Genomic DNA, 26,060 nt, shown 5'->3' on the forward strand with positions numbered 1-26,060 from the left:
GCTCTGATTTTTTTAAATTGGTAAATTATGCTGTTTTAACAAAAACAATAGAGATAGGATTTGCTACTTTTAGGGTTAAAAAAAATCATATGTAAAAGGATAACAGAATATGACACTTCTGAAGATTCTGGAAGAACCCTGGAGGTGAGGATCTGGGGGTTGGTTAGAGCACCTTCCCGCTCCCTGAGGAGGTGGCCTGAGCTGTGGATCTCTGTCTCCTTCTGCGAGGTGAGGGGTTTGATTCACTGATTCCCCAATGGCTTCTTCCCTGACTCTCCCTAAGGGTGGTCCAGAGCGTTAACCACCACCCAGGAGGATGTTTTGATAATCTACACATCTTGTCTGAGAAACTCCCTCATTAAACATCATTTCAGTGGCTCTTGTGCTGTTACCCCTTATCATACATTTTTGGACTGTTCACTTGAATTTCCATAATTAAAGCCAGGAGGCAGGGAGGCCACCCTGGTGGTGGTCACTCGGAGGGTGCTCTCCCTTTACGCAGTATTTCTCTGGGGTAGGATCTTCATAGTGCATGTGCTCTATGCCATGTAGGTGTCCATTTTATTGTCACCAAATAAAATGATGGGGTGTTACTATGGCCCTAGAGGTCTGGCCAGGCCCACAGAGTCCCATCACAGAAAAAGCCCAGAAGACTCAGGACGTGACTGCTGCTTCTGCTGTTTCCCAGAGAGTCCTGTAAACGCACTGCCTTCTCCCTCCTGATCAGTTCCTGATGGTGGAGAGAGCAGGCTGTTGGTCCCTTTTCTCCCTCCAGGCACCAGCGAAGGACTTGGAATTGCCTAATCTCTAGCCAGGGTTCTGTTTTGTATTCTAAGCTATGGTGGCTTTTCTCTTTGAATAAAATCTTTGGTGCTTCTAATATTTTTCCATTATTAAGTTATGGATAAATGAGTGAAATATTTGGTTTCAAATATCTCAAAGTCTTTGGTCATAAGAATGAAATAAAAGACATCTTAACCTTTTCACCTCTTTGAAAACTGCCGTCAGAAGGTGGAAGTCTCTTGCTCCTTGTCTAATTTCTAAGTCTAATCTGAGATTTCTTCGTAGTAAGCAATGAACTAGGTAATTGTGTTAAGTGATCAGAGTTATATCCTGCTGTGTCTTTTCCAGAAAAACCCTCAGATGATGTATCTGGAGCAAGAGTTAGAAAGCCTCAAGGCTGTGTTAGAGATCAAGAATGAGAAACTGCACCAACAGGACGTCAAGTTAATGAAAATGGAGAAGCTGGTATGTTCCCTCCAGGGCCGTCCCGCAGGGGCTGATACCTGTGACACGGGACCCGGCCTCTGAACTAGAAGCGTGGAGTTGTTGTAACTGGTATTTATAGGTGTTTAGAAACATATGAAAGGTAAAAGGTTACATTTTCTATTCTGTGTTGGCTTAAGGCTTATCTATTGTTGCCTTGTAGAACTTTTTCTTCCCAAAGAACATACAGCATTCTGTGTTGGGAGACCTTTGTTGTCATTTTTCCAATTTCCATGGTCTGTCAATATTCACTTGCATAAGAATTTTTAAATAATGTAAAACCAGCTCTTTAATATACCACCAACTCTAGGTGGGTTCCTTATGCTCAAAACAGTAAATTAATCAATCCCACTGGAGCAATTCACTCTTGCTGTCTAAATTCATCTTGCTTCTTGGGAATTAGACTGCAATAAGAGAATTGCGCCTTAATAAAATCAATCCAGCCGGACAGGCAGCCAGCGTTATGAGTTTGCGGCCGCTGGGCAGAGGCCTGATGTTGGCGTGGGAGCGGCAAGCCCCGTGTGCCTGTGAGTCTCGGCCCAGCCCTGGGACACATCTGCCTGCTAATAGCCCGGGTCTAACCAAGCGGGCAGGGTTTGCCACAGCAGCCCCTGCCGTACTCTGTACACTGCTCTGGACTGTGCCAGCCGCTCCCACTGCTTGTCCCTTCGCCCCCTGATTCTGAGTGACTCAGGGTTGAGAAGTGCCTCATTCCAGCCCCAGCCAGCCCTGGATGACAGGGCCCTTGGAAGGCGCTCTTCATTAGTTGTGTCTGTCTGTCTGTCTGGGTTTTGGTATTCAGTTGGGTTTTCTTCTAGATAGGAGACTGTTTACCTCTCTTAAGGGAGGGAAGAGCTAAGCCCCCTTGTGGATGTATATGCGCACTTTGAATTACCCGGAAGTTTTGGGTAATTCAAAGGAAAGGAACTCATGAACCATTAATGGGCCCAACCTAGCATCTATACCATTTCGGGCCAAAGGTCATCCTGTGATATCAGGTCTGATAATGGCCAACCTGGCCGTCAGTAATGCAACAGATAATCCTGTTAATAATTTGTTGCCTCCTATGCCATTCACGCATCAGAACTTTTCAAATCATCCTGTGCACTAAGAACAGACTCTGCTGTAAAATTACTCACACGTCTGAATTTTTGCTGGTCCGCAAGTATTTCTGTGCCTTGCCCTGCCCGAGAGGTGTCATGATATTAGTCAGCGCTGTATGGTGTGTATGCAGAAGAATGTGTTGACAGGATGGCAGGTCAAGCCACTGTTACCTTGTTTATCTGTAAGCTCCAGGCTGTTGTAGAAAGTAAGACGCGCAGAAAGCTTCTGTATCAAAACTTGCTCTGCTGATAACTAGCCCTGGTGAAGCCACGGAGCTAATTTCCTCTCCTGTAAAATTGGACGAGGTAACATGTTTAGGCCAATCACTGCCCAGTCTAATTCCGGATTTTCCCACCTCAAGTTTTATCGTGAATTCCATTAGTTCCTGGAAACTCCAAGGCACCCCCCCCCCTTTTCTTACACTCTGCTTACATTTTTTGGACACTTGTTTCACCTGATTGGCTTGTCCTAAGCATTTTCTGGATGGTAAGACTTTAAGGAACAGTGGGACCACAAATTAAGAGCCAGAGTGAAAGGAGCTTAGTCACCTGTGGCAACAGCAGGGCCTTGGAACGAATGCCGACAGCCGTGATGTCACCTCCCAACCAATAAGAAGATCTGACCTGTGGGAAGTGAGCTGGGACGTAATCATCCCTTCATCCAACCGATTTAATGTCTTCTGGGATTTTGTCCTTTAATCTCTCAACCAATCAGTCTGTTTCCCTTCCAAGTTTAGCCTGGGCGGGCCAGCAAATGTATCTTTAGTTCAGCTGAGGAGGGAGGCTTTCTGGACGGTCACATCTTTATTTTGACGCTCTATAGAGCTGCATAGATTGCTCTGTGTGGCCACTGGAGGTAAGTGCTGAACAGTAACCAGGAAACCATGTCCAAGGTCATGTTAAACATTGCCAAGAACTGTGAACTGTTAGCCTGTGAGTTTTTATCAAATGTGGGTATTTTGTTTGGCAAAAAATTCTGTAAGTAGCTATTGTGCTGACCCCCTGATATAACACTGGCTGCCTTGCTGCTGTGTTTTTTCACCTTGAAACTGAAAGGCACGGCACCCATTCTCAGAGGGAACCCTAAAACCATGTGACCTGGAATGAGTCAGGTACCCCCTGGCTGTGTCCATTTCCAAGTGGCCTGGCTCCAGGTGCTCTGTTGCCCTGCAGGAGATGCTTTTTGCAGTGCATCAGCGTAGAGACGGTCAACATACCATTAAACTTCCCTTCATTAAATCTCCCTGGCTCGTACCTGCAGCAGGAAGCTACCTTAGGAAATGAGGGGCTTTATCTAATTCTTAACGTATAAATGTGGGCGCTCTCGTTTACGCCAAGGTGGACAACAACACGGCGCTGGTCGACAAACTGAAGCGATTCCAGCAGGAGAACGAAGAATTAAAAGCTCGGATGGACAAGCACATGGCAATTTCAAGGTAAAAATAAAACTTCTTCCCCGAGCTCCTCCTCACCTCGAACATCGGGGTGCGCCTTTCTCACCACACCCCTGGAAGTGCGCTTGAAGCTGGTGGTTAAAGAGGTTCTGGTTTCCGTCTGGAAAACCTGCTGCCCTCAGCAGCGTGGCCTGGACCAGAGGCTGAGTCCTAAGTGGGCAAGCCTGCCCGGCGGTTCCGGCTGATGGAGGCTGGGAGCGGTCTTGTGATGCTTTTCGGGAAACAGCCCCACACACAGGACAGTCGTAAGACCTGCAGGACATCTGCGGATGCCCCACGCAGCCTCCTGTGAAATTATCCCAAAGGGCAGCTGTTTCTTTGGCTCCAGGTTACACTTGACAGGGTCTCTGCCCAGAACCCACACCCTGAAGCTTCTTTCCTTCCAAAGGGGTCATTTTTTGGACTTTCAAATTTAAAATAGAATTTTTTGAACTTAAGAAAAAACAAACCCTCATATCCACGTGGCTTCTGGCTCTCCTCTCCTGTCTTCCAGGCAGCTTTCCACCGAGCAGGCGGTCCTGCAGGAGTCGCTGGAGAAGGAGTCCAAGGTCAACAAACGGCTGTCCATGGAGAATGAGGAGCTGCTCTGGAAACTGCACAACGGGGACCTGTGCAGCCCCAAGAGGTCGCCCACGTCCCCCGCCATCCCCTTCCAGTCGCCGAGGAACTCCGGCTCCTTCCCCAGCCCCAGCGTCTCACCCAGATGACGCCTGGAGACAGACTGACCCCTCGCCAGCGCGGAAGCTGAGCTCCCTTCGCCCACGCGCCCCGCCCGCCCACCCGCCCTGGAACTGGAACGTCATGGCCGGACCCGCTCCTTCTGAGACAGACCCGAACTCAGGAGCGAGGCTCCGGACTCGGTCCGGGAGACCCTGCCCGAAAAATGTCGCCGGAACGGATCTACGCAGACCGACGCTGATGCACAAAGCACTTACGGAACGAGATCTTGTTCGTTGCCTTTTTCACCTACGCGTAAAGGGGAAAACTCTCAGGGGCCTGTTAAAAGATTTATATAACCTTTGTAATGTTCCTCACCACAGACACCTTCTTGTGATGTGTATTTTGGTCTGACTGGGGATGTGTGAATGAAATGGGTGTAACCGAGTGTCACGTGTCTGATGCTGCCTCTTTTGCTGGGTATTGAGTCAGGAGCTGAGAACCTCTGGAGATGTGCTGGTCCAGTGAGAATCCGTGTCTGCATCTCTGCAAAAGCCATAGAGGGAAGAGCAGTAGTTGCTGGAATGAGGATTTTCTACCACCACCTCGGCTCGGCCCGTGGACGTGGGCGAGCTCTGACTTTACACCTCTGCGTCCTTTTGGAGTAACTTGTTGGCAGCCTCTCAGTGTCCAGCCATGTCAGTTGAAACTAGCTAGATTTTTTTTTTTAACTTACCATGTGAACCTAAAATACTACAGTCCATTTCTTCAGGCTATAAGCATATGTAGAATCCTAATTTTGCTGTTAAAAATCTGTATAAAGAAAGGGCAGTACCAACGGTATTCCTTCTGCCTTATTTTTACCTTGATCTGAGCTATCCTCAGTGATTTAAACTGTCTTCTCTCCCACTATTCCCATTTCCTGTCTTTTCCTTTCTCCCCCCTCCAGTGCCACAAAAGCCAACCTTCTACCTCCTTCCAGCTTTTCTCGGGGACAAGGAACATGCTTTTCCGGAGCCAGCGCATCTTCAGGGTGCTGAGCCACGTTCCAAATAAACCAAGGCCTGGATCCAATAGTGCAAATTTTGGGAAACCCTAGAGAGATGGAAGAATGAGGAGTCGTCACTGGCTGGCAGAACTGAGAAAGACAGGGTTCAGTGCTTACTGAGGAGCAGGGTCACCTTGATAACAGAACAGCAAGTCTGGCGAGATAAGACTAAGTTACCGTGCACCTTGACACAGTCCTCCTGTCCTTGGGAAGGTGGCGGAGTGGTCAGCCGACGAGGGGAAATGTGGCTTATACAACTCTTCTCCAAGTTGCATTTCAGTTTCTTTCCAAAACTTCATTTATTCCCTCCCCCAGTTCTCATACTCCAGGGAGGTGGGGGGAGGGAGGAAGAACCATGGCTTTTTCTTCCTCTGCCTGCGTGTGTCAACCTTGTGCTCAGTATTTACTACTCGGCGTTGCTGACGTTCGACGGCTGTACAGACAACCCCTGTAGTAAGGACAGACTCAGGACACCAGAGGTGGATCTTCGAGCCATCACTTACATGTACACTATGTAGCAGACTGACAGTCCTGATGAATGTTTTTGTTCTACTAGTGATTGTGTCTGAAGTCCTTAACCTTCACCAGTTTATTATGTGTGTAACCTTCCATGTCTGTTTCTGATAAATGGGAACGTAGGTTCACTGCCACCCCCTGGAATCTCTCTCTCTCTGCTTACCCTTCCAGGTTGTTCTCCACGTCACTGGCCAGAGTTGGGTTTGCCATCCATCCCTTAAGCATGGTACTTTCCCTGCTGTCCTCCGTGCCACTGAGGTGTCTGGGGAAATCATTCTTACACAATTAATATAAAATGTCTTCAGAGAATGGGAGACAACAGGAGAGAAGATAGGAAACAAAACAGAATGTTAAGATTATTTTCAAACCAAATGTCTCACTTAGGTTGCAAAATGTGGGCACGTCATAAAAATACGGATGTGTAAACAACTGTAGTTGTGCTCAGTTTGTAGTGATGGAAAGTGTATTTTACTCTGATCAAATAAATAATGCTGGAATATTCAACATGAGATCTGCCTCCTCTGACGTACGTCACTCTCCGAAGTGTTACCCAGCATGGAGCCCTTCTCACAGCACAGGAACCAACGTCACGCCGCCTCTTAACCCACTGCCCAAGAATTCCCAAGGCAACCACAGCATTGGTCCTGGGCTGAAATTTGGCTCACGGAGCTAGATTCAGGTTTTCTTTTCTAAATTCGAAGCTACGTGTATCATTTCTGCTGTACAAGGTAAGAGAATTGGAATAGCTACAGTCTAAATACTTCTGAAGATCGTAAAGAAAAAAAAAACCTAAATGAGGCTGACTCTTCCTTGATTGGTGCATCTAATTTTACCTTGAAAGTTAACCTTTTAAAAACACATGCTCTGGTTCTTACTGAATGTCTGATCTAGAACTACTTTTGAGTACAGCGGTTTAAGAAAAAGTTGACATGTTTTTGATAGCTTCATACGATACAAAGTCCATATATTATTGGACTACATATAACTGCATTTTTAGATTCTCATGCACTGTGGCTGTTGTATCGAACAGAATATTAGGTATTGATGCAAATGTTGCTGCCAACAAGTCCTCCTGGATGTGCATCAAGCCAACTTTAAAAACGAGCCCTTGGCCCATTTTTTATTTTTTACAAAACTTGCTCATTTAATAGAAATGATTATATGACATTGTTTACATATATGCCTTCTTAGTATAAAAACTAGAAGTGCATATACGTAGGTCAGCAATCAGAATACATGCTTTCTGTTAGAGGAGTTAACGCTTCTGTTACTAGACCCGGTGACTTCCGTTTAGCTCAGATGTCTGGGTCTGACTCACAAGGCAGGACCTGGGGTTTGGCACTGGACATCGGCCTCAGGCAAAGCAGAAGTCAGAGGAACCCCGGAGCTAGTTGTGTGCACACGTGGGCTTTGCATCAGTCCGTTAGACTTCACTTCCCGAGTCAGGAAAACTCAACAGTGGTAGCTACTGTCGTCTGTCCTCGGGGGTTCTGAGCCGTGCAGATGTAATCGCCGGCGTCGATGGTTTCCAGGTCCTCGACAGTCAGGACACTCTGGGAGATCCTGGTGGTGTGTCCGCGTCCTCGGTGGATCAGCCGCCAAGTGTCTTGAATCGTCACGGGCCTTTCATCCTGTCGAACGACACCACACGGGCTGAAGTGCAGACCACAAGCCACTCTCAACAGCTCCCATTCACTGAACGCTGCTGAGTGTCCCTTTCAACGTGAAAAACACATGCTTCTAAAGGACTGCTTGGTATGCGCAGCTCGTGGGAGGCCTGCCACTGTCTCGTCCGTGGAGGCTGCATTTTTTTCCAAGCAGGGGCTTGAATTTCATTATGCTGTGTGGCTCTCTCGCGCTGCCATTTTCCTCAGTAAGTTTCTACTTAATATATACATTTTATTCTTTTGGAACTCCAAGAATGTGGGACTGGTATGAGACATAAAAAGATGGATAACATTTTCCACTGCTCTCCTGTTGACACTGCCCACCCCTATGCTCAATGGTTCTTATCCACAAAACTTAAAGTCAAGAAGAGGCGCCTAGCACTCACCGTAAATGAGTAAGACCTCCCAATTATTCAGACTTGGGAGAGGGAGACACACGATTAGTCCAGTGTGCCATGGACTCTGGCTGTACCGAGGACAGATAACATGATACGCTGGGTGACATAACCCCTATTTCTAGAAAGTAAGTCACTTTTGAGATGCTTTTTCCAACTTTGACTATTGGAACGTAGTGTTTTCTGGATTAGTTTAACATAATTGTAATATTTATAGTATTACTTAATAATACCCTTTCTGCTTCTCATAATTAACAATGTGGGAAAAAAAAAGCCTCCACTAAAAATTATTAATGTCTTCTAAACGGGACACTTTGAAAACAAGTACCTAGTACCAGGAAAGTACCATCCTCCAGGGAGAGATTTTCCACCAATCCCAGCCCTTAAACCAGAAGTGTGTTGGCTACTGAGTACATCTTAGGAGGCCAAATCTCTTCTGGCAACAAACGGACTATTCCATGCCGGTAGCAAGCAGTTTATTTTCATGAGAAGGCACAGGGGCTAAATGTGGTGGAGTTGTTTTTCATGGAAAGTCTATTTTAAAATGATCTCTGGCCTCACAGCACCTTTTTGAAGGCCTGGGCTTATATGGCCACTTGGTGAGTATCGGCTCAGAGCTCCTAGCCCCAGGGTCCAGCTTGTGGGGAGAGAGAACACTGAAGGTTCCAGAAGGAGGCTGGATTGGCCTCCAAGCAACCCAGAATTAAGATTGGAGATTGAGGCTGCAGGTGAAGAAAGGAGCACCCCCCCCTGCCCCGTCCCCTTCCCTAAGGGTTATGAAGAGGGTATGTCGACTGAATTGCGTAATGGAACCCAGTCACTTTTTTCCTGTCCTGTTAAAAAAAAAAAAGCTGTTTGTAGATACACTGAAGCATCTCATGAGAAAACAAGCCCGGGCCCTACCCTAGCCCCACACCTTTCTCACACTTGCTAAGTTACGGTCCATATCACCGCAGGGGTGGGGGGCGGGGGGTAAGAGCCCGGAACTGAAGCCACCGAGACCGGGCTCGCCTACCTTCTGCCCTGGGTAGATCCACCTGAACTCCACCTCGACGTCCGGCTCCCCAAGGACAGTGCAGAGGACGCTGACGTCATCCCCACCTTTCACTTTGTTGGCCGACGCCGAGATGGTTGTGGACGGGGGGCCCCTGGGAACTGGAAGTGAGCAGGAGACGGAACGAGGGTGAACGCGGTGAGCCCACGGCAGAGACAGGCCAGCAGGCGTGGTGTTCCCCGCTTTGGGCACACGCGGAACTCTCCTGCCGTTCTTGCAGCGTCCCGGCGAGCATCAGGCCCACCCCGTCCGCCACTCGGGGTCTCCTGAGACGCCTCCACCCCGCCTCGGCGGCCCAGAGCGGGGTGGCCACCCGGATCCCCCCCAGTCCAGCCGTGACGCCTGTGACTGGGAGACGAGCCCAAAAGGTCTGCCCGGAGCTCACGTGAAGGGAAGGAACGGGTCGAGGGAGAAGGTACTTGGGGGGCAGAGCAAGAGAAAGGAAGGGAGGGCGGCCGAAGGGGTGAAGGTGAGCAGACAGGGACGTGACTGTGCGGCCTCAGAAGGAAGGGAAAGTCTGAATCCCCCGGCGGAGGGACGGTGGCGGGCGGGCCTGTGCTTCCCCGCATTTCGGAGCCCAGAGTCTTCACTGTGCTCAGTGGACTCAAGTCACTTTGACGGCAAAGCAACCTCGTGCCGGGAGCCGAGGCTGCAGCAGCGAAAGAGACAGGTGGTCTCTGAGCCCCGTGGCCTCTGTTCTTGGCGGGGAGGTCGCCCCTCAGCATGTCATCCTGTGGTTAATTTAAAACCTGAGTGCTGGTCAAGCCTGAAGGAGAAGCCCGGAGTGCTCAGGAAGCTCAGGATGGTCTGAGAAGCAGGAAGGGCTTCCCTAAGGATGTTTGCACTAAAACCTAAAGGCTCGGGGGAGGGGAGACGCTGCAGGGAGGGGGGGGGTGGGGAGGCATGCGAGGCCTTTCAGGCCACACAGGAGATTCTGACTTTGGTTCTAAGAAAAACCACTGAATGGGCTTAACTGGAATTATAATCAGCTACAGTGTGGAAGATGGAGAGAGAAAAGATGGGGAAGAAGACACCACTTGGAAAGGTGTGCATATGGGTCCAAGGCAGAGAAGACAGCTGAACTCTTTCTGCAGCAGGAGGGAGAGAAACAGCAGGATTTGGGTGACTAGATGGAAGAAGTCAGAAGGGCTGGAGGAGCCGGGAGCTGCAGGGCCCTCCCTGGGACGAGGAAGGCCCAGGGGTCAGGGACAGGCCCATGGAGCATCTCAGTGCAGATGTGAGGTAGACAGTTGGACATGGGGAGCTGCCACTCCCAGATTGGGGACACGCCTCCCCGACACCCCAGGAATAATGAGTGACCAGACACACAGCGGAGCGTGCACATGGCGGAGCAGCCCAGGACAAGACTGAGGATGGAGAAAGGTGGCTGAGGGACTCCAACCTGGAAAACCTGGGAGAGGCAGAGAGGGGCCAGGGCTCATGGGAAGGCTCTGGGGAAGCAGGAAAAAATGGGGCAAGGGAAGAGGGGGTTTCATGTGGGCGAGGCAGAGTCTAGAAGGATGGGGACAGATATGAGTCTGCTGGATTTAGTGGCCTGGGAGGTCCTTTAGCCAAAGCTGCTTTGGTGGCGCTGGGGTGACAAAGCTGGGAGGCGTGTGAAAGGGAGGGGGTGTCTGGGTGGAGTGGACGAGGTGGCGGGCGATCCAGGCCAGGGGGCCCCAGGTGGATGGAGACATCACCCTGAAGATGAAGCAGCAAAGACGACAAGGACCCCGGGAGGGGGTGACAGGAGGGGAGATGAGACCACTGGTGAAGCCACAGACCTCAGGGGAGCAGAGGAAACAGGGTGAGAGACTGAGGGTCGGGCAGGGGGACCAACCCCACCTCTGACCTGCCACGGTGGGGAAGGAAGTGTGGCCTGAGGAGAGAGCAGATTTTGTTTAAAACATGATATTCTCATCTGAGAGGATGTTCTGAGAAGAGGCTGGGGGCACTGGACCATTGCTGGTTCATCACACAGAGGCGGTAACAGAGGGAACGTTGGAAGGGTATGGAGGGCACTCAGGGGTGTTGGGTTGGGGTCATGGGCAAGGATGCAGAACATTCGAGAAATGGCAGTGCTGTAAACAAGCCTTTAAGAACAGCACTCTGTGCCTCCTAACTTCCACAGTGATAGGCAGCAGTCCCTGATCCTGACCAGCGGGAAGCGACTGAAGTCTAGGCCCTAAGGGGGAGCAGGCTTACCTTCCGCGTAGAGCAGCTGGTACTTGACGGAGATCTGAGACTTGCCCCCAGCCTCCGCCTTGCAGTAGACCACCCCCTGGTGGTCGGAGTGAGGTTGCAAGTACACAAAGCCTCTCTTGACGTCATAAACGATGTCCGTCCCATTGGCTGGGATCTCCTTGGCCGGGAACTCTCTGTGGAGCGTGACTCTGGCTGACAGGACGGTCACTCGACAAGGAACCACAGCCTGTCTGTCCGGGTTCAAGTAGACAACATCAAAGTAACTGGGAGAAGGTACAAAGATTTCTCCTTTCTCTGCAAGAGGAAAGACACAGGCTTACTTATTTACACGGGAGAAACATTCAGGGCCCAGAGACGAGAGGGTTGGTAAAATCCTCAGAGTCCTGAGTCTCATGAATTGAAAAGGCTACTTTTTAAAATGCTTTTGCTTTTTTGGAAGAAGGACACTCCCTTCCAGCTTCTTAAAGGAAACAAAATAGGTATTAATTAGTTCAAGCCCAAATCGGGCTCATAATTACCCACCAAGGAAGCAGGGAAGGAGACCGACTGCCCTGTGGTCAGAGCTGTTGTAAAACCTGTCGACAATCTGCCGTGTCTCTAGAGAAGTCAGCCCCATGGCCCGCGCTCAGTAACTGCCCGTCGGGAGGGATGGCCAGCTCAGCAGAGCTCTGCCAAGACCGGGCCCTGGGGCTGCTGGCATCCTCACAGCCCTGAGGACCCTGTTCCGGCCAGGGCAATGGGAAGGGAGTCAAGCAGGGACAGACGAGGAACCTGCTTGTCTCGGGTTCTGGGCTCTGCTGGGCCGCCCCTGGGCTGGGGCCCTTCAGCCCGTTTCTTACCCTTCTCCTACGTATTTTGAAATCACCTGCTCGTTCTTCAAGCTGTCAATGATGACACTTGTGTCTTAGAGACATGAGGACTGGGTTACCCACGCTTTCCTCAGGACAGTCGAGGGGCTCTGGATTGGGTTTTGGGGGTGTTGTTCTTTGTTTTGGACGTGGCGTATTAAGTAGTTTGTTTTCTCAGTCATCCTGTGAGAGATGACAGTAGTGGCTGAGAGAAATCTTTGAACTGAATCACACCCCAGCATTTCTTAAATTGTCTCCCTTGTTTTTCTTACAATGTTCCTGAAACAATTCTTGGCTTCCTCCTTCACAAGCTTTCTTTGTGCCATATGATGTTTTGGGTTGGGGACAGGATTCCTGGACATGGCAGCAAATGTCTTCATGGGCCAGAGCTCTCTGGCTCTGAGTGCCACGTTTGCTAACACAGAATCACAGCTCAGTGAGTCTCCGTCTTTTGTAAGACTTTACATCAGGCCAGGTGATTTGTGCCACTTAAAGTGACGTTCAGGTTTGGGCAAGGGCACCTTGATCAACGTTGTACCTCACACCCCCTGGTTCACACAAAGTCCAAGCGCCCTTGAGTGAATCATGTAGTCTCTCTGTGCTTCCACATCCTCATTTGTAAAGAGGAGACTCTGGAGTAGATGGTATTCAAGATCTCTTTTTAGCAAACACTAAATCTAAGGAACTTCTCATTGTCAGATTCAGAAGCAAATTTTGTTTTAGGGTTTTGTAGAGGAATCTGAACCAATGAGCAAAGTCAGTAGAATAAGTGAACAATCTGAATTTCAGAACATGAAAAACAAGGTCTTACTTCCTGCCCTATAATCCATACCTTGAAAGAAGTGACCATACCAGTTGCTTTAACAAACAGAAAAGAATATGTATTTGCAATCAGTAGTTTTCATCTATCCAAGAATAAGTTTGCTCAAGTTTATTTTTTAAATTATAGATTATATATGCCCCCTGCAATTATGCTTATATCTACCCAGATGCATGACAGCATTAAGAAAACAAAACCCATGGAAACGTATATTTCAAGAAGCATTAGCGTTAGTAGGCTAAAAGCTAAAATCCAAATTATAAGAGTCCACATCTAGTAAAGTGCCCGTTACTGTGGTTTTACCACATACATGAATTGGAGCCCATGCCTTTGACCTTGAGGAAGCCCTACCGTCATGTCCTCCTTGGCATGGGTGCTGGTTACATGTGTACGTTCACTTGAGGATAATTTACTGAGCTGTAGAATTGATTTCTGTATTTTCCTTTGTATGTGTTATACTTTAATAAAAATTTATGGGGGGAACCATCTGAGAGCCTCCTGGATAAAGAGCAAATATAATGTGGCAGTTGCTTAATCCAAAATTGCACAAATTAACAACAGTCAAAAGAAGCTTTAGTGTTTGCGGTCAAATTCCAGGAAACATACATTTCTCTGTGTGGGTTGAGGGAAGCATATGCTCTGAAAGAATCCAGAGCTCATAGCAGGAAGCTCAGCCTCTGTAAAAGCCCATCTTGGTTTTCCAAACTCATCCAATGCCTGAAAAGACAAATTGCTCCACCCTATACTGAAACTCCAACTGGCCTCTTAACTCAGTGCCGAGGAATGATAAAATGGTATGTCAGGTCACATCCCGATCCAGGTCTCTTGAAAGTTCAATTAAGTATTAATTCTTTAGCTTTCCTCTGAGTCACAAAAGGGCTTCCATAAATTAAGAAAGAGGATCCTCCTCCAGAACTCAGAGAGCCTATAACCCTAATGGGACCCGCTGAGGGGAGGTCTTCAGCTCAAAATCTCAGCTCCAAAACCCAGTATTTGGAGAAGACATGACAGCGCTAATCATGGCAAAGAGTCTTCATTCTGCAATTTGAAATGTGGTCTCAGTCCTTGCCTGGAAGAACAGGCTCTCATCAGTCTCAACGAGTTGCGTCTCCCACTGCTGCTTCCTGGGCTGGGGTAACACTAAGGTCAGGTGGACCCTTCTGGGTGGCACGTTCCAGAATGAGGCTCAGAAAGAACAGCCTGTGAACAGCCGTCAGCAATTCTGACAGCACCAGGTCTGCTAGCTCGTGTCTATCAATCTGTCTATCACCGTGTCTTAAAAATGGGTCAAGACAGTAAGAGCACTGGACCCTGGATCAGAAAAACAGGGTTTGACTCTTTACCCCAACACTTCAAGTCGTGGAACATGGAACAAGTCTCCTCGCCCTGCTGCATCTCAGCTCAGCATTATTATTTTGAAAACAGAGAAAATTAAGTAGCTTCTACTTATTTCCTCCAGATGTTATGGAAATGAAATGAGACAGATGTGCCTGCAGAATTGCAGAGTGCTCTGCTCTCTGGGCAGGAAGAGAAGATGCATGAGCTCTGGCAAAGGCATTCACTAACGGCCAGGGCATCAGGTCATCTGAGTCACAGGCCTCAGTCACTGAAGGTCTAAAGGTGGATGGATTCAGGATCTGGGCAAATCTCATGACCACCCCTGCCCAGACACTAAAAACGCCTTCTGGCTTCACCTGAAATGCCTTGGACAAAGGCAGCACCAGCAGGTGATATTTGGAAGATTCCTGACCTTTGAACTTTGTTGGACAACGTCGTCCCCCTAACTTCAGAGCTGAGACATCTAGGCGGAGGAAGGAGGCTGGCAGCCTACTCTGCAGAGCCTGTTTCTCCAAGTGCAGCTTCAACATGGCCAACACAGACCTGGCCCTGCAGCGATGGGCAGAGTCCCCTCTGACCTGCACGCCTTCAAAGGGGCACCTCGCTTAGGCTCAGGGACAAGGACTGGAGCCACAAGGGTCCCGGCCATTGCACTCATGCAAACAAATGCGAGGCAGCCTTTAGCCAGGTGTCTGTGACTATGAAGGTTCCAGAAAGGAGCTCATCCTAGATTCTGAGCCGTAGTGACAAGGTCCGCAGCAGTGCTGTCCCGTGGAGCGCTCTGGGATGATGGTGATGTCCTCTGTCTGTGCCGTCCAGCGGGCTAGCCCCTGGCCGCACGGGGCAACAGGGCACTCGAAACTTGGCAAGTGCCACTGAGAAACAGAGTTTTTAACTTCGTTTATTTTCACTTAATCCCCATTTACATTCAAATAGTCACACAGGTATGGTGGCTACCATACTGGACAATGTGGGCACAGACTGGACTCAGACAGTACAGCCATTTACGTGCAGTAGGACCTGAAAGACTGACTTCATCTTTCTAAACCTCAGCTTTCCCACTGGGAGGGAAAAAAGGAAATGATATTCTACTTACCCAGAAGGGCTAGCGAGAGACTTACGTGAGATAACTGGCCAACAGAGAGTGCCCTGATTGTCCTTACTTGATGGGCAGCAGATGGTGGGAACCTTTACTACGGGCCAAGCCCAGAAGTGTGACGAGTTCCGCTAGGGAGCAAACCTTTTACCTGTAAAGAAGATGTAGGTGGAGCCGGTCTTGGCCTCGTCCCTCCTGCACACGTAGCCGGTGCAGAGCTGCCCCCAGCAGCTGAACTCGCCGGTGTCGGCCGCGGTGGAGTTGACTAGGGTCAGCTGGCCGTAGCGCTCGTGCTGCTTCACGCTGTCGGGAGAGCAGAGCTGTCGCTCCTGGCCGGGGCCTGGCGCCCGCCCCCCTCTGCCCCTGTCCGCACGCATGGAGCCCCGGTGGCCCCGGGCACGGTGCACCAACCCATCAAAGACTGTATCATGGGGCAGAAGTGTGTGGGGAGGGGAGGTGGGGGAGGCAGAGAGAAAAGCCTTTCCTAGGAGGAAGCAATAAATGACAAGTGTGTTTTCTAAAGAGAGGACGTTCTCTTGGACCTCAGAACTGGGGTTTCCTTAAGTCAGATCACTGGTGTGTTGCAACTCAGCCCCACACTCAGCCACAAAGCCTCGGCGGGCATTTTGCTTTCAGTGCTCATTTCTAAAGAGTTTATTTAAACCGCAGGCAAGAGGAATGAAAGCACACAGCATTACCCAGGATGCAAAACCTCTTTGATCTGGTAAGTCTCTGAATACAAGCCTGGAACTTTCAAGATGCTACATTATTCTGTTAAAAACATCCCTTTAGGGGGAAATACGCACTGGTTACCAGGATGCCGAGCCGCAGTCATGCAGCCCACCTCTGGCCAAGTATTTAGAGCTTTGGGGCGCCTGAATTCCTCCTCTGGCCTCGCACTATTATTTCTACTTTTATTTTCTCACTGTTTCTCTCTTCTTTTTAATCTCATTGGATGTGAATGTATTTGCAAACCCCTTCAGATCCTTTTTGACATGAGAGGAGACATAAATATTTATTATTACTGAACACCAGTATTAACCAATCATCATGGTAGTTCATTGTATTATATTGTGTTAGGAACCCAGATGTGTCGTCCTTGGGACAGATCCCCCCCACAACCACCCCCAGGAGCCTCAGCGCGTGAGGATGCCAAACCAGTTTTAATCTGAGGATGCATCTTCACCCCTCTGGGATGCACATGCTTTCCCGATGTGGTCGAGAATCTCCTGTTGCAGGCTGCAGTAACCCCAGGAGGGTCACCACTTTAAATTTAGCACACAGCAAAACGTCTGGCTGGCTGGTCTTAAACACAGCCTGTTCTGCTCACTGCTGAATAGCTGCCCTGCCCACCAGTCTGCCAGGAGGTGCCTCTGTACTCCCACTCCGTCAACTGCCTCCTTTCAACCGAACGGAAATCTCTCCTCCTTCAGGAAGCTTCTAATTAGAACCAACTCAGATACCTCCCCGCTTTCTCCCAGGGACATCAGTGGCTCTGTGTTCTCACCCCTCGGACACTCCTGGCTTCCTGTTATTACAGTGGATGGTGAAGACTTTGAGGGCAGGGGCTGTGCCGTATTTGTTTGATATTCCCTTGAGCAACAAATCTGTGCACAGTACACAGTAAAGATTCTCCAGAAACGAATAGATTGGAATGAAATTGAACAGTGTTGGAACTGGAAAGAAACTTAAAAAGCAGGAATCTAGTTCCCAATTTTGCAAATGAGGAACCGGGGTCTCAGAAGGCAGACGTGACTTCCCTGAGACCCACGGCTGGAGAACAGCTGAGCAAAAGTGTCTTCCTCAAATCAGTGAAGTATGTACCGAGTACCAACTTGTTCGATGATAAAATGCACAGTGCTTCATGCCCCGCCTGGCTCACTGTATTACCCTCATTATACCTCAATGACATGGAATTGCAGGTTGGGAGCAGTTACTGTAAATACTACACCACCAGTGACAGATACACACCCCCAACCTTAGGGGTGGCTGCATCACTGCAAATAAAAACCAGTGGACTGCTAGGATATTCCAGTCCAGTTGAGGAGCTAAAACGAATACACCTGAAACGATCAGAGAACAAGTAAAGTGATGCTTACACCAAGAGCAGTGGGGATTCTCAAAAGGGATTCACTGCTGGGGCTGAAGAGGTTGAAGGCAGCTTCAAGGAGGAGGTGGGGGCTGAGAGGCAGTGGGCTCGCCTGGAGGTAGCTGCCCCACTCACTTCCCGGCCGTGTCCCCGGTGGGGAGAGCCACTCAGCACTGACTCAGGGACTTCATGTGTTAAGTACAGAATGAGGTGGAGGAGGGGTCGGAGTCACGTGGCAAATGGCTGAGAAGAGCGAGAGGGGTACATGTTTCACTCACCAGGCAGCGATGACCACCCTCAGTTTTGGGGGTGGGAGGCGAGGGGCCCACCTCAGCCAGGGCCCAAGTGTTGAGAACAGGCAGGCAGGGGAGGGAGGGGAGAGGCTGAGAGGCCGTTGTCGCTGTCACTAGGGTGAACAGCAAGCGCCGGGGTCAGGCGGGGGCGCCGGCAGTGGAGTGGAAGCAAATACAAGGCGTGCTTTCTCAGGGAAGATTTATGACAGGTTGGGTGGAAGAGGTGGGGAAAAGACACATCAGTAATGACCACTCAATCTGTACTTCCAAGTGATGGAAAGAATGGGGTTTTAACTAAAATGGAATCGCTGACAAGAGAAAGGAGAGACTGGGGTCGGCCAAACAGATCACTACTGAAGATTCTGACTTGGTGATGCGACGTGGGTCCTGTCAGCATGGACGTCCTGTGCGTGGTTGGAAGGCCTGGCACAGAGGAGGTCAAGCAGCTCTAGGTTTGTATCTAGGGGAGTTGTGTACAGGCTGTGCAAGCAGAAGCTAAAAGAATCAATGATGTCAACAAGGAAAAGTGGACGAGAAAGAAGGCTTGTCACAAAACCCGGAGCCAAACTAGGGGCCAGCAGGGCAGGAAGAGGTAGAGCGAGGGGAGAAGACGAATCAGGAAAGGGGAACTTCAAGGAGAAAGACTCAAGAAATTGCTGGTTAACAGTGTCAGATGCCTTTAAGAGAGATTCATGACCACACAGACACACACACACACACACAGACACACACACACACACACACACACTTCATCTGGCAGAACGAACATCTTTGGCAACTAAAAGAGCAATTTCAGCTGTGAGGAGGGAGCTGGATCTCAGAAATAAAAGATAAAGAGGTGGAGAGAAAACAGGGTGAAAATCTCCCCAGCTGGACCACAGGATCTGGCAACACTCCCTGTAGAGCTCAGAGCTCAAATCAGTCGATAATAAATGTACTGAGCAACTTCCGTGGCCCAGCATTTACCAGCCCTGTAGAGACAGAAAGTGTATGATGCTGTTCCTACCAGGAAAGAAACTTCTATGAGCACATAAAAATGTAGCACTGGGGGTAACCCTCCTGCCACCAGGCTGTATCTTTAGCAGGATTGGGGGTGGAAGGAAGGAAATGCACTGGAAAACATTTCTGGATTTTTCCACCCCCTCTTCTATGCAAACAATATAAAACAGGAAACAAATTATTTAGCAGGATTACAGCTGAAATGCCTGGATTTAAAACATCCATTTCCACTGATGGCCTCACACGGTCCAGGCAGCCAGCTGTCAGAGGGGTTGGAATGTGACGTCAGGCCTCTTTGCACCAGGAGATGCAGATGAGGACTCACTGAGCCCTGCAGAGCACAGAGCCCTGTCCAGAGGTGCTTTGACCACAGCCCCTCCCCTTTTCCTGTAACTCCTTCACAAATCCCCAGGGATGGAAGAAGTGGAGAATGCAAAGTTTGAGTGGAGCTTTTAAAAAGAGTGCTGCAACAAATTGCACACCACTCCAAAAGAAAAAAAAAAAAGTATAGTTAAGCAGAATTTACATCAACTGGAGGCAGCTCTGAACACCCCAGCACATCAGCTCACCCCAGGTCTTCTTCCAAACCAGCACTTCCAGACCTGACCCATGGTGAACTCTGCTGGAAAAGTCCAGGTTTCAAAGAGTGTCCAAAATACTGTGTGTATATGTGTCTTCCAGTGGGCTTCCTGGCCTTTACAAACACAGAGTCAGTTCCTATCAGTGGAGGACTGAAGCTTCCTGTGTGTCACCCAGCCCACTCTCTCCTGGAGGGGACTATGTCATGGGATGGCACCAAGGAGGGGACTGATGGCTCCCACAGTCAGGGACCACTGTGCATCTCACCTGGGGCAGTGACCAGGTGATAATGGTGGGGTGGGGCGTGCTCCCGCCCTTCCCCCAGACTCTACAAGACAAGCGCAGGAGGTGAGCCCTGGGTTCCAAGATAATCTGTTCACTGGTTCCATAAATACTTAAATTAGTGCAAATCAAGTGGGAGGTTCTGGAGTGGAGAGGCAGGGACGCAATGATGTCCAAAGAGTTCCCTGCTCTCAGGTTCCCCTACACAAAGCACCCAGGGAGTTCCAAGGAGGGTAAGCAGGGAAAGCTTTGAGACTGGGGGAGTTTCAGGGCGCACAGACAGGGCACATGCACTCCAAGGGAAGGAGACCCTTGAAAGGAGACCAAAGGCAGGTTCTGGGCATCATGAAGGGAGTGTGACTGGACGGCTGGTGGGCAGAGGACTATGGTGAGACGCAGTGGTCACATAAGGCATAAGATCATGGACGCTGGAACCACACCGATAGGATTCAAATCCCAGTTCCACCACAACCTTCAGACTCCTGAGCTAGAGCTCACGCCTGCCAGTCTGGCTAACCTACCCCTCCAGACTCTAGGGACAACAACCATAGAGTGCTGGGCGTTCCACTAAGCTCTCCTAGGAAGTTCAAGGCTTAGAACACCGCACAGAGTACATGCTCAACACATTTCAGACACTGTTACTGCAATGGGCCTCACAACCACATTAGGATGGAGGTACGATTTTTCCCCTTTTACTGATGAAGACACCGAAACTTACAGAAGTACTTTAGCCAACATCTCCCAACTATAAATGGTAGAGCTTCTAATCTGGTGTCTCACAGACTCAGGTTATGGATGTTTATAAATGAAAAGGAAAGGAATGAATTTCCATCCTACCGAAATGAAACGAACAGAAGGAATTCTGACTGAGATGTTGCCTCTATCTAGTTCATAAATCCTGTTCAATATGGTTGTACATCCGTCCCACCTCCCCCAAAAAACAAACCTCTAGAAGATCTGACTAAATTAGCCCAGTATTTTTTGTAATACCCCATTTTCTATTTGAATGGACACCTAGCCATTCAGCAAGTGACTGATGGAAAACAAGGGCAAGGGCCGCAAGCCAACCAGTTATTAAGCATCCGCCAAATACCGGCAGCACCCAGGGTGCACGTGGCTTCCTCTCAATCCCATGAGGCGGTGGTGAGGAAGCTACTACCAGTAATTAAAATCTAAGTAGTGCTTAATATGTGGTAAGGGATTGTAAGCCCTTTGCATGTCTGGACTGATTTGATCCTCGTAACAGCTCTTGAGAGGCGGGAGCCATTATATGCCCATGTCTCAGATGAGCCAACTGAGGTTAGGTAACTTTCCCAAGGAAGTGTTGTAACGAGGTGTTGGTGATATAGTGGTGAGTACAGCTGCCTTCCAAGTAAATATTGAAGCCACAGGAGAAGTAAAGGCCGATTTAAATAACTTTCCCAAGGCTACCCAAGTATGTGATTCCAGACTCTGATGATTCCATTGCGTACAACAGAAAGGTAAGGAGAGAGGGGGAAAGATGGTCCCACACCCTCCTTACTCAACATTCGTGTCACATGCACAGGTTAATTCTCTAGCTTCTACCACATACAAGGAATGGTGCCAAGCATCAGGGAGATAAAGATTTCATATTTGCTTGTCATGTTTCAAGTGTGTGTACAGTGCCTGTGTTTATTCTAAAGCCCCTTTTAACAATGTGTCAGAAAAGAACTGCCTCATCAGATGCCGGGAATGGGGCCACATCGACAGAGTACAAGTCCTGGCTCAAACACATCAAAGGTCCATAGTTTATGATTTTAAAAGAAGATGAAAAGAAATATGTATGAGGAATGAGTGGAGAGACAAATGTGCAGATGGAGGAACTTCAAAGTGAATGTAGTTCCAGTGTCAGAAATTAAGCTGAAATTCCTTTATCTACCTATGTATCTAACTACCAATCTACCTACCTACCTACCTACCTACCCATCCATCCATCCATCATCTGTTTCCATGTTTGAATACTATCCAAGGACCTACTCAAAACCCTTGCAATATAACTGCAGAATTTCTATCCCAACAACAGTTTATGTGAGTGAATGTGAAATGTGACCTGGGTCTTTTCTACGACAATGACTTATGCCAGATTCTTCTGTGTTGTTTAAAAAGACCTCACTGTAGGCATTTTTCAGCTCTTCCACAGGAGCTCACATACATGATGTCCCTTCAGCCCCGCCAGCCTCTCTCCCTCCAGGTCCTTTTCTGGACCCTGACCGCACTCTGACCACTGTACTAGAATGTTCCCTTCCTCTTCTCACTCCACCTCTTCCAGCCTGCTAACAGCATCCCTTCTTTTTGCCTCTCTGGCCAACCCATCTGGCTTCCTTACAAAGGATCTTCCTCCTTCAGAGATTTCTCAGATCCTGGGAAAATGAGGCACGGATGTCTCTTTGACACCACAAGCCCAAACCAGGCCTGATGCAGCAGAGATTAACGAAACAGAACACCCCGTCAGGCCACCTAGGATAACGGCCTTAAGATGTGCAGAGCCTGTCACCCAACAATTCCATTTATAGGTATAAATCATTGCTACCTAGATGTTTACTGCAGCCATGACTGTGACGGTAAAAAATGGGAAATAATCTAAGATTTCAACAATAGAGACTTAATTAAGCATATTGTGGTATTACAGCCATAATATTGAAAAATATTCATGATATATTAGGGAAAAATTAATCAATAAAGAGCTTGTACATTTTGATTCAATTTTTTAATATATAAAAGTAAAACTGGGGGAAGGGTATAGCTCAGTGGTACACTATGTGCTGAGCTTGAATGAGGTCCTGGGTTCAATCTATAGTACTTCCATTAAAAAATTTTTTTTTAAATCTAATTACCTTAAGGAAAAAAAAGTAAAACTGGAAAACTATTCTACAGTGCTGACAGCATACCTCGGGAATTTTCTGTGACCTCTTCCTTCTTTGTACTTGACCTGTAAAGATTCTAACTTTTAAAATTACACGAGCATGTGTTATTTCATAAAGTAAACAAGAACCATCAGAAAAGCAAAATGAGTTAAACCACTTACAAAACTGCAGGACAGATGTGTACCATGAATGCCTCATTTGTACTTTAAAAATCTGGAGGTGAGTTTTTTATTGTGCTGTCTTTTTAGAATGTGGATTTTGAAAAGGCAGGACCAGCAGCAATTCTGGAGGTCTAAAAATTTAGTATATTATTTTGCTCTGATTAATAAAAATACTGCCATTTGGAGTGTAAAAAATAACATAAAAAACTGAATGCAGTGACCTTGTTCTCAAACCTGCCCTTCCCTGCCCGGGCTGCGCCACCCCCTGAGCTTAGCCCTGGGTTTCATTCAGCTCCCTCTCACCTGGTCCCCAGTGCTGGACCTCCCTATTCCTCATCATGGAGCCACAGCTCCACCTGCCACTATGCTGAACCTCGAATTTCTGCTGGTCCTGCTGTTTGTAAATCCACGTGCTAAAAAGGCAACACAATATAAAAGTCACCTCCAGATTTTTCAAGTACAAGTGAGCCATCCCTGATTATACATTTACAGGGCATCCATTCTGCAGTTTTGTAAGTGATTTAACTCATTTTGCTTTTCTCATAGTTTTTCTTATGACAAAAATAATATTTGCTCATTTAATTTAGAAAGTTAGAAACTCTATAGATCAGTTTAAAAACAAAAAGGTCACTGGAAATTCTAAGATACCCTGTCAACACTGCAGTGAGGGATCTTCCAGTTTTATCTAGATCTTGATCTCAACATCGACACGACGTCTCTTTTTCATTCCTCACGTTCTATCAGCCTATAAGCTGATCCTTCTAGAAAAAAGTCTCCTCCATTCCCTTCAAATGCTCTACAAAAACATCGAAATACCTGTATTCAGAAACCTATAAGACACTGATGAAAGAAACTGAAGATGATACCAACAGATATAAGGTATGCTGTTGGATTGGAAGTGTTAATATAGTTTAAATGATTATACTATGAAGTAATCTACAGATTCAATGCGATCTGTATTAAAATACCAACAGCATTTTCAACAGAGCTAGAACAAGTAATTTTACTTTTGCTATTTTATTTTTTTTGGTGGGGGGAGGTAATTAGGTTTGTTTATTCTTAGGGAAGGTACTGGGGATTGAACCCAGAACCTCATGCACACTAAGCATGTGCTCTACTACTTGAGCTATATTCTCCCTACTAGAACAAATAATTTTAAAATTTGTACAGAAACACAAAAGAACCTGAATAGCCAAAACAATCCTGAAAAAGAAGAACAGAGCTGAAGGAATTATGCTCCCTGGCTTCAGACTATACTACAAAGCCACAGTAATCAAAATAGCACAGTATTGGCACAAAACCAGACACATGACTCGATGGAACAGAATAGAGAACCCAGAAATAAACCCACACTCTTATGGTCAATTAATCTATGACAAAGAAGATACAATGGAGAAAAGACAGTCTCTTCAATAAATGGTGCTGGGGAAACTGGACAGCTGCCTGTAAAAGACTGACATTAGAACATTCTCTAACACCACATTCAAAAATAAACTCAAAATGGATTAAAGACCTAAATGTAAGACCAGATGATACAAAACTCCTAGAGGAAAACATAGGCTAAACACTCCTTGACATAATTCACAACAGTATTTTTCTGGATCTGTCTCCTAAAGCAAAAGAAATAAAAGCAAAACAAAAACCAAAAAGGACCTAATTAAACATAAAAGCTTTTGCACAGCAAAGGAAACTATCAACAAAATGCAAAGACAACCTACTGAATGGGAGAAGATATTTGCATAAATGATATGACCCAGAAGGGGTCAATATGCAACATACATAACCAGCTCATACAACATTTTTAAAAAACCTGATTAAAAAATGGGCAGAAAAACTGAATAGACATTTTTCCAAAGAGGACATGCAGATGGCCAACAGGCACATGAAAAGATGCTCAACATCACTAATCACCAGGGAAGTGCAAATCAAACCACAATGAAATATTACCTCACACCTGTCAGAATGGCTATCATCAAAAAACCCCCAGAAAACACAAGTAAATAATGGTGAGGATGTGAGAAAAAGGGAATGTAAACTGGTGCATCCACTGTAGAAAACAGTATGGAGTTTTCCCAAAAAACTAAAAATAGAACTACCATATGACCCAGAAATTCCACTCCTGGGTGTGTATCTTTAAAAAATGCTAATTCAAAAAGATATATGCACCCCAATGTTCATAGTAGCATTATTTACATTGCCAAGGTATGGAAGCAACCTAAATGTCCATCAACATATGAGTCGATAAAGAAGATATGGTAGACATAGACAATGGAATACCATTCAGCCATAAAAAAGAATTAAATTTTGCCTTTGGCAGCAACATGGATGGATTTGGAGGGTATTATGCTAAGTGAAATAAGTTAGACAGAGAAAGACAAATATTGTATGTTATTACCTCTATGAGGAATCTAAAAAGTACATCAAACTAGTGAATAAAACAAAAAAACAGATTCACAGATACAGAGAACAAACAAGTGGTTACCAGCAGGGAGAGGGGAGGGGAGACAATATAGGGGAGTAAGGGATTAAAAAAAAGGGTTATTATGGGATTATATGAAATGGTGTGTGTGAAACTTTTGAAAATTGTAAAGCACCAAAAAATTGAAGGAATCTTTCATTCAATTAAAAAAAAAGTACTTTCCTAAAAACCATCATATTATTGCCTCCAGCTTTACATGAGCAGTGACCAGTGTGCACAGAATTGAATGACGCCATCTTTGGCATTCCAGACTCCCACGCTCTCCCAATACCTCCATCGTGGACCCTCCTCTCCATCCAATTCAGCTCCTCACCGACTCCAGACATACCAGCTCATCTCAACCCTAGCCCTCCAGCCATCTCTGCCTCTGAAAGGTTCTCTTCTTTTTCCATCAGACCTAAACCTGGTTATTCTTCTGAGTTCTATTCATAGGAAGATCTTTGATGTTTGGTGGTACTTGTAAAATGATGGTTAAGACCATGCACTCAGAAGTTAGATTTCCTTGGTTCAAATACTGCCTCCACCACTTACTGGCTCTATGACCTTGAGCAAGTTACTTAATTTTATTGTGTTCAGTTTCCTCATCTGAGACAGGGAGATAATAATCGTCCCTACCTTCTAGGGTGGTTATGAGAATTAAGTTCGTTAATAAATGGACAAGGTCCTAGACGGATGCTGGCATAGATCAGTGCTCATCTGTGAAGGTGCTGTTGGGGCTGCCCTAGTACACACTGGTCTAAGCTCCTTCTCACACCCTGCACTTAATGCCCTTATCACTGTGTGTGTGTGTGTGTGTGTGTGTACACTGCTTTGTAGTGTGCAACCT

General features: G+C 47.3%; 2 protein-coding genes across 13 annotated transcripts in view; one reads left to right on the forward strand and one right to left on the reverse strand.

Annotated features, from left to right (window-relative positions):
• MTUS1 (microtubule associated scaffold protein 1) overlaps positions 1-6,553 on the forward strand; it is a 149,350-nt gene extending 142,797 nt beyond the window's left edge. For 8 of the 11 annotated variants that reach the window (XM_010953262.3, XM_074353485.1, XM_074353487.1 and 5 more), the window contains 3 exons: positions 1,132-1,248; positions 3,708-3,805; positions 4,317-4,676. In XM_010953262.3, the coding sequence (XP_010951564.2) occupies positions 1,132-1,248; positions 3,708-3,805; positions 4,317-4,530 (429 nt within the window). In that variant the 3' untranslated portion in view covers positions 4,531-4,676. Of the gene's footprint in view, positions 1-1,131; positions 1,249-3,707; positions 3,806-4,316 lie in introns of all 11 variants that reach the window. The other 3 variants (XM_010953264.3, XM_045515461.2, XM_074353490.1) reach the window with 2 other exon arrangements.
• A 580-nt stretch (positions 6,554-7,133) lies between these two features.
• PDGFRL (platelet derived growth factor receptor like) overlaps positions 7,134-26,060 on the reverse strand; it is a 37,851-nt gene continuing 18,924 nt past the window's right edge. The window contains exons 3-6 of one of the 2 annotated variants that reach the window (XM_010953260.3): positions 15,619-15,770; positions 11,366-11,659; positions 9,122-9,261; positions 7,134-7,675 (exon numbers count right to left, since the gene is read on the reverse strand). In XM_010953260.3, the coding sequence (XP_010951562.1) occupies positions 7,487-7,675; positions 9,122-9,261; positions 11,366-11,659; positions 15,619-15,770 (775 nt within the window). In that variant the 3' untranslated portion in view covers positions 7,134-7,486. Of the gene's footprint in view, positions 7,676-7,742; positions 7,974-9,121; positions 9,262-11,365; positions 11,660-15,618; positions 15,771-26,060 lie in introns of those variants that run through there. The other variant, XM_045515462.2, reaches the window with a different exon arrangement.

This window comes from Camelus bactrianus, chromosome 26, assembly GCF_048773025.1.
Source record: "Camelus bactrianus isolate YW-2024 breed Bactrian camel chromosome 26, ASM4877302v1, whole genome shotgun sequence".
Taxonomy (NCBI): Eukaryota; Metazoa; Chordata; class Mammalia; order Artiodactyla; family Camelidae; genus Camelus; species Camelus bactrianus.